General features: G+C 38.9%; 2 protein-coding genes across 2 annotated transcripts in view; one reads left to right on the top strand and one right to left on the bottom strand.

Moving 5' to 3' along the window:
- The window catches only part of LOC130076368 (glucagon-like peptide 2 receptor), a 17,763-nt gene extending 16,829 nt beyond the window's left edge, over positions 1-934 (top strand). The window contains exon 13 of the mRNA XM_056241431.1: positions 495-934. Coding sequence (XP_056097406.1) covers positions 495-827 — 333 coding nt within the window. The 3' untranslated portion in view covers positions 828-934. The remainder of the gene's footprint in view (positions 1-494) is intronic.
- Positions 935-2,359: 1,425 nt separating this feature from the next.
- On the bottom strand, positions 2,360-6,412 carry rcvrnb (recoverin b). The gene is made up of 4 exons (XM_056241433.1): positions 6,147-6,412; positions 4,170-4,297; positions 3,090-3,201; positions 2,360-2,554 (listed from the first exon to the last, which is right to left on the bottom strand). Exons 1-4 carry the CDS (start codon positions 6,397-6,399, stop codon positions 2,436-2,438), a joined length of 612 nt encoding a protein of 203 aa, XP_056097408.1. The 5' UTR covers positions 6,400-6,412; the 3' UTR covers positions 2,360-2,435.
- Positions 6,413-7,875: the final 1,463 nt, after the last annotated feature.

The following is a 7,875-nucleotide window of genomic DNA, read 5'->3' as shown; positions in this document are numbered from 1 at the left end:
GTGTGTGTGTGAGACGCCCTCTAGTGTTCAGAGGGATATGTGGTGTGTGTGTGTGAGACGCCCTCTAGTGTTCAGAGGGATATGTGGTGTGTGTGTGTGTGTGTGAGACGACCTCTAGTGTTCAGAGGGATATGTGGTGTGTGAGACGCCCTCTAGTGTTCAGAGGGACATGTGGTGTGTGTGAGTGTGTGTGAGACGCCCTCTAGTGTTCAGAGGGATATGTGTGTGTGTGTGTGTGTGTGAGACGCCCTCTAGTGTTCAGAGGAATATGTGGTGTGTGTGAGACGCCCTCTAGTGTTCAGAGGGATATGTGGTGTGTGTGTGTGTGTGTGTGTGTGTGAGAGACTCATCAGCCGTACTTCACTGACAAGCTGCACTTAAAATACTCGCAGGCTTTGCCAAATCGCGTGCGGTTGCGTTGCGAATAACCGTGCAGCGCGAGTGTGAGAGTTATGATTTCTCCCCATAATCCCCTGATTTGTAAACATGTCTAGGTCCAGGCTGAGCTGAGGAAGCGCTGGCAGCTGTTCCTGTCTTCCAATCACTGCGAGGTCCACAACTGCTTCGCGGACATCCACCCCAAACACCTGTGGAAGTGTTCGCAAAAGAGTTCAGGACTAAACCAAGAGCAGAGCCAATCCAACGAGGACAGAGGCCACGCCCCCTCACAGGTGCATCCACAGTTGACCGACCAATCAGCAGAGGACCTGGCCTGTGGGCGGAGCTTAGGCCTGGAGTTCTACATGAGGAAGAGTTTGTCCAGCAGCGACGGGGAAATGACTTTAGGAGAGACTATGGAGGAGATCATCGAGGAGAGCGAGTTCTGAGACTCGTTTTTATATAAATATGTAATTAGGGATGTATATTTCCAATCTTTAAACCACTGTAAATTATTCAAGGTTGTTTACGCCACAGAATAAAAAAAAGTAATTGTGACTTTTTAAATCACAATTCTGACTCTGTCGCATTTCGGACTTCATAACGTTTATATCTGAGAAAAAGTCAGAATTGTGAGATAAAAAGTTGCAATTTACACTGTATTTTTTTTTTTTTTTTTGAAAATTGCTTAACTTATTTTGATGAGTTAAAGCAATGTAGAAACATGAGTTGTCCTAACTTATTGATCATATAATTTTTTTCAGTGTAGCCTGTGCAACGATTAATCGCATCCAAAATAAAAGATTGTTTACATAATATATGTGTGTGTACTGTGTATAATTATTTAGTATATATATATAAATACACACACATACATGTATATAATGAGAAATATTTACATGTATATATTGTATATTTAATTATATATAATTTATATTATATATAAATAACAAATTTTTTGCAAAAAATGCATGTGTATTTATATATAGAAAATAATTATACACACATATATTATGTAAACACACACTTTTATTTTGGATGCGATTAACGTCGTAATGACCTTTTTTATTTATTCCGTGGCAGAAACGAGCTTCCATAGTAAACGGCTTCCATTATGTTTTTGATACCTGATTTTTGTACATCTTTCTGACGCAAGGTCCACGATCTAATCTAAGCTTTGAAATACTGCTGTTGTTTATTTGAAATCCGTTTCAATGAATGCGCCAGGAGTGTGTTATACCGCGGTAAACCCACTGAGATTGACGCTCTCATACAGAATATCCTTTACAGAAAAAATCATACAGAATATGCTTTATTATCCAGATCGTTGAGCATCATGTAGAGCCAAAATAGTGCAAACATGCATTAATGTTTCTGTATTTGCTACATGTTGCCTTTCACTGTCCTAACTCTGCTAGATAACATTGATAGATGTATTTTATTATATGCATTTAGCTTTGCATCTTTTGGGTCAAAACCACCAGTTGAGAGCCACTGCATTGTGATCTGCTTCAAATAAGCATTTAATTGCAAAGGGAGCACGATTAAACTGAACAGTTAACAGCAAATATGTTCACTCCATTACACAAGAGTGCACACTAGTGGAAGAACAACAGAGCGCTGCAATACTCAATGTAAAATATAGTAGAATTAGTAGAATACTAAAATGAAACGTTTGCATGACTGTTACATACATATAGTGTTTTATTGATGGGCAAAGTTGTGGATTATTTGCATAATTGGCATGTTTCACAGCGATGACTGTGAATGTGACCTTTTGACCCCTGTGGGTCACATGTCCGGTGGACTGCTTGTATCAGTGTATTTCATGGCATGCAGAGGAACATTACATGCATGCCAGATTTAACCATCCGTTATGTTTTATACTGCATGTCGGGGGTAATAAACAACATTTGTACATGTATATTCCATGGCACACATCGCATTGAGTTCCTCAGTCGTTTATCTCAGTCAGCGTGTAACAGCAGAAATGCACTTTTTACACTTTAATTATTTAAAAGAGTCGAACTAAAACAAGTCGCAGTGATCTAAACACATCATTGCTTCTTCTCTTTGAGCCTTTCTTGGACCTTCTGGGGCTCGTCGAACTGAATCAGCCGCAGAATGTTCTTATTGCCCATCACGCCTTGAATGAACTCTCCCTCGGTTATCTTACCTGACGACAGAAACACATGCATTCTTCAAAGCTCAATAAAGGGTATTCTGTTAAAGTCCCCCTGTGGTGAAATCAAGCTTTTAATGTTGTTTATGTGTGTTTATAATACGCTTTAAGACACACCATGTGTAAGTTCATAAGTCGACAGCATTGCTGAGTATTTCCTCCTTAAAACTGCAGTGAACCAAAGACAGTCTCAAAAACACGGTTTGAAATCGCTGGTGTTTCTGACGTCACAAACGACCTTGTAACCAATCAGATCAACGTGTGATCGTCAACCAGTGGATCTCTGAGCTGAGGGAGTGAGTGGAGGCGGGGTCATTTGCATATTCATAGAGCCGTGCATACTAAATGAGGCAAGGGTGTCGAGTTACATTCAAGGCATGAAGATTTTTGTCAAGGAAAAAACTTTAAATATGTCATTTTGGTGATCAAAGATGATTTTTAAGAGATAAAAGTATTGACTACAGGGGGACTTTAAATGCCATATTCTATAAGTCATCTAAGACATTAACATGTGCAAATAGTCACTTACCATTTTCTTTTTTCCCAAAAAAGTCCCAAATTTTATCAGTTCGTTTCTCCGGGGTGTTCTCGTCGTCCGGGAGGGTTTTCTGGTCTTCTTTGGAGATCATGTTGAATATTGACTGCAAAGAGGAGCAACGGTTCTCAAAGTTATGAACAAACGTTCTTCAGTAACATTAATAGAACAAACGTTCAACGTCATCTGGTCTTTAATAATGATCTCAGAACGTTAGCACAAAAACATGAGTTTCTGAAATGTTTTAGTTGAATGTTTTTTTTTTTAAATTTACTACTTGTTTTGGAACGTTCAGATTTAAAAGTAACTCTCATAATGTTTGCAAAATGGAATGTTTCTACACTGTAAAAAATGAATCATAAAAAAATTAAGGGGATGATTAACAATATTGTGTATACTTTATTAAGAAAATTGTGGTTCAGGAGAACATTTCACTAATAAAACCAAGAGATACAATTTCCATTTTTTTTAAAGGAAAAGCTTGAATTGAGGAACCGATTAAGCTGATAAAATTAAGGAAAAAAAGATATTATTTAGCGTTTTTATTTACAGACACCATTGTTGAAGTTTTGATTGTTACCGTTGTGCAGAAGAGTAGAGCTTATGATTAGGTTGTGAATACTAATATTATGAAGCATTCTGCTTTGATTGAGCAATAACTGTGCTAAGGTCAGTGCGTAACACGTTTATTTCTACAGCGTAGAGTCTGTTAAACTCAATAGAACTCAAAGTCATTTTCATTCACTCCTAACCAAATACTTTTGAGAGTCAACTTAAATTAAAATAAAAAAAGCTAATTTCACTAAAAATATTAAATTAATTGTGTCATAGACTAAAATAATGTAGGGGATTTTACATGATTTATTCAGGTAGATTCCATTAAAGAAATAAAGCCTTAAAAACTACAAAAAAATATGTGTATAATATTGTTACCATCATTTTTAAAGTAATCGCACATAACATTTTTTTACAGTGTAAGAAAAAACTGGATGTTCAGAAGTAATATTTTCAAAACTTTCTTAGTTCGCCGAGACATTGGAGTCTGTGAATAAATCTGAGCTGGTGTTCATTCACCTTCACTATTTCATGAATCTCGTTTTTGGTGATGCTGCCGTTCCGGTCCACGTCGTACAGAGCGAAGGCCCACTCCAGCTTCTCCACGGTCTTCCCCGAGGACGTCAGGTGCAGGGCCACGATGTACTCTTTAAAGGGACATATCATGAAAATCTGCCTTTCTCCGTGTGTAAGTGCCGGTAATCCACCGGAGTAAAGATAGTTTGCAGTTTGATTTTCAGTTTTCGTTTCGCTGTGGCCCCGCAGTGCGGTGTCGTGGACATGCAAATAATATCTCATGTCGTTATTCGTGATTTGTGAATTTGTGTAACGGTGTTTCTCCGGGTCAAAATCTTTTTTTTTTTTCTTTTTTTTTTTTTTAATTGGGTACAGCTCCAAAAGTCGGTCACTTAGGAGTCTGAACCCAGTGTCACCTCGACATGCTCGATTTGTGAATTTTTTCACAGCAAAGCTTGTCTGTAAAACGTTCGCTAAGTCCGGTTGACAGGAATGTGGAAAATAGGCGTTTTTCATGTTTAAACAATGGATATTAACAACTTATAATAAACACACACTGCTGGATTACAAAAACACTTTTTTTAGATTGAACCTGATTTGTGAAAACTTACACAGATCAGTTTGGGTCAGTTAACCCTTCCCTGAGTGGTTAACTAGGTCATTCTGATTTGTGAAAACTTTCACAGATCAGTTTGGGTCATTATTGAAGGTGACGTGACTTTTAATCTAGTCGGTTTCCCTACACTATCGAAAAACGTATACATTTGCATAAATTTAATGTTTTGCAGTAAATGTAAAATATGCTTATTTTTAAGCTTAAATAAATGCCTGTAAATCGCTCATTTTATATTGTGTTTGCTTATTTGGTGGCGTTGTTTGCAATGCCTCATGAATGAGTAGCTAACAGACCTTATGCGCCATCTTTGATTTTTAACAGGAATGAAATCATTCAGATTAGATCCGATCAGATTTCGCTCCTTCTGCCGTATGAAGAGGATGTTATTATAATATTCCCGGCCCTTAATCTGCACGTTCACACACACCAGCGACATTGGGTTCGGCGAGCGCCAACAGAGACCAGTTCTAACGCACTGGAGAAGATCCAGCAAAGCCTGAAACTGTTCTGTGGTCGAGCACAGACGACACTGAACACTATTGACCAGAACATGTCACCGCTGTCTTATAAACACCTCAGGAACTGTGGACACTTGTGGAAGAGTTCAACATGATGAGGAGATGATCAGTGTAACTCCACAACAACTACAGAAACATCTCCGCTAACATTCAGAAACGTGTAAAAGTGAAGCTCTCCCTGAGTCTCTCCGTAAGGCTGCACTCGCTGCTGTTACTCCTGACTCTGGATCAGTGAGATCGGCCTGTGTTGTTATTGCCGGAGTCTCTGAAGCTCGTGTGAAGGCTCCGCCCTCTTCTGAACGGAGGCGGAGCTAAAGCTCGTTCGCATTTAAAGGGACACACACAAAAACGGGGAGTTTTGTTTTAAAAAGGGCAAATTTGACAAGCTAGTCAAGTCACCTTCATTTATTGCTTTAACAATGTAGACTATTTCACAGCAGCTTTACAGAGATAACAGGAGATTACAGTAACAGAGTGTTTAGGCTTTACAGCAGCTCTAGAATAAAGTTATTGTCCAGCTAAAGTTAGTTTTGATTGATTCACTTCCGTTCCAAAGATCATTAGTTATTAAGTTAGTGGCCGCTAACACGACACCGCTCCAACAGAAGACCCGTAACGCTGCTGATGACTCGAGAACGCAAACCCTGAAACCGGTTCCAAGGTGCAAGCGTAGGAAAAACATTATCATCGCACAAACCTCAAAAACGCGAATCTGTACATATATACAACTAAGCTATAGCCTAATAAATGATCTGGTATTTTGAGCTGAAATTTCACACACACATATTCCAGGGACACTATAGATTTCTATTACATCTTGTGAAGAGGCATAACATGTCAACGCACCTTTAAAGTCCAGCGTCCCGTCGCTGTCGGAGTCGAAGCTCCGGAAGACGTGTTGCGCGTAGGCTTTGGGGTCGGCGTCGGGGAAGAAGCTCGCGTAGATGCTCTCGAACTGCTCTCGGCTGATGCGCCCCGTCGGACACTCGTTCAGGAACTTCTGGTACCAGACGTAGAGCTGCTCCTCGCTGTACTTGGTGTTCATCTTCAGCTCCTCCAGGAGATCTCTGGACAGGGCTCCACTTTTAGCATTGCCCATCTTCCCAATTACTTTCCAGTGTGGAGGATCTGCTATTTAAACCCAGCGGAGGATTAGCGAGGATGAAGCCGTGATTATGATTATTGTGATTATGGCTGATTTGATAGTGAGAGATTTCCAGGAATATATCAGACTTATGTCTCAGCAGGAAACCTCTTGATCTTATTTGATGCATTCGGATTAAATCACAATATGCTGTTGCTAAACACATTTTCTGTGGTACAACAGAGAGGAGTGATGCCTGCATATGTAACTTCATGCAAATGTGTGGGATTAGAAGTTAGAGACTGATCAAAATTGAGAGGCAATACCAATTATTTTTGTTTATTTGTTCAAGAAACAATATTCAATCATTATTTATGTTTTATTGCACAATGGCAACTATGTTAATGATAAAATATATATATATATCACTTATTATAATACACTTGTTATAATACAAATGTTAAAATATTTACAATTTTAAGATATATTTTGTTTCATTGCTTGAGCAACATTAATGCTTTATTGCACCATGGTAACTAATATATTTTAATAATAATTATATATATAGGCCTATATATACAGTATATAATGACATAAAAAATGTAATGTAAATGTGTGTATATGTAGGCTATATATATAAATATAAACATTACTTTTATATGTTTTAACTCATGCTTATATATATATATATATATATATATATATATATATACACATACACTCACCTAAAGAATTATTAGGAACACCTGTTCAATTTCTCATTAATGCAATTATCTATTCAACCAATCACATGGCAGTTGCTTCAATGCATTTAGGGGTGTGGTCCTGGTCAAGACAATCTCCTGAACTCCAAACTGAATGTCAGAATGGGAAAGAAAGGTGATTTAAGCCATTTTGAGCGTGGCATGGTTGTTGGTGCCAGACGGGCCGGTCTGAGTATTTCACAATCTGCTCAGTTACTGGGATTTTCACGCACAACCATTTCTAGGGTTTACAAAGAATGGTGTGAAAAGGAAAAAACATCCAGTATGCGGCGAAAATGCCTTGTTGATGCTAGAGGTCAGAGGAGAATGGGCCGACTGATTCAAGCTGATAGAAGAGCAACTTTGACTGAAATAACCACTCGTTACAACCGAGGTATGCAGCAAAGCATTTGTGAAGCCACAACACGCACAACCTTGAGGCGGATGGGCTACAACAGCAGAAGACCCCACCGGGTACCACTCATCTCCACTACAAATAGGAAAAAGAGGCTACAATTTGCAAGAGCTCACCAAAATTGGACAGTTGAAGACTGGAGAAATGTTGCCTGGTCTGATGAGTCTCGATTTCTGTTAAAAACATTCAGATGGTAGAGTCAGAATTTGGCGTAAACAGAATGAGAACATGGATCCATCATGCCTTGTTACCACTGTGCAGGCTGGTGGTGGTGGTGTAATGGTGTGGGGGATGTTTTCTTGGCACACTTTAGGCCCCTTAGTGCCAATTGGG

This window comes from Rhinichthys klamathensis, unplaced genomic scaffold (assembly GCF_029890125.1).
Source record: "Rhinichthys klamathensis goyatoka isolate OS25496 unplaced genomic scaffold, OSU_Roscu_1.1 h1tg000642l_1, whole genome shotgun sequence".
In the NCBI taxonomy this organism is placed as follows: Eukaryota; Metazoa; Chordata; class Actinopteri; order Cypriniformes; family Leuciscidae; genus Rhinichthys; species Rhinichthys klamathensis.
Note: the sequence above shows the minus strand (reverse complement) of the source record. Positions and strands in the feature narration are given on the sequence as shown.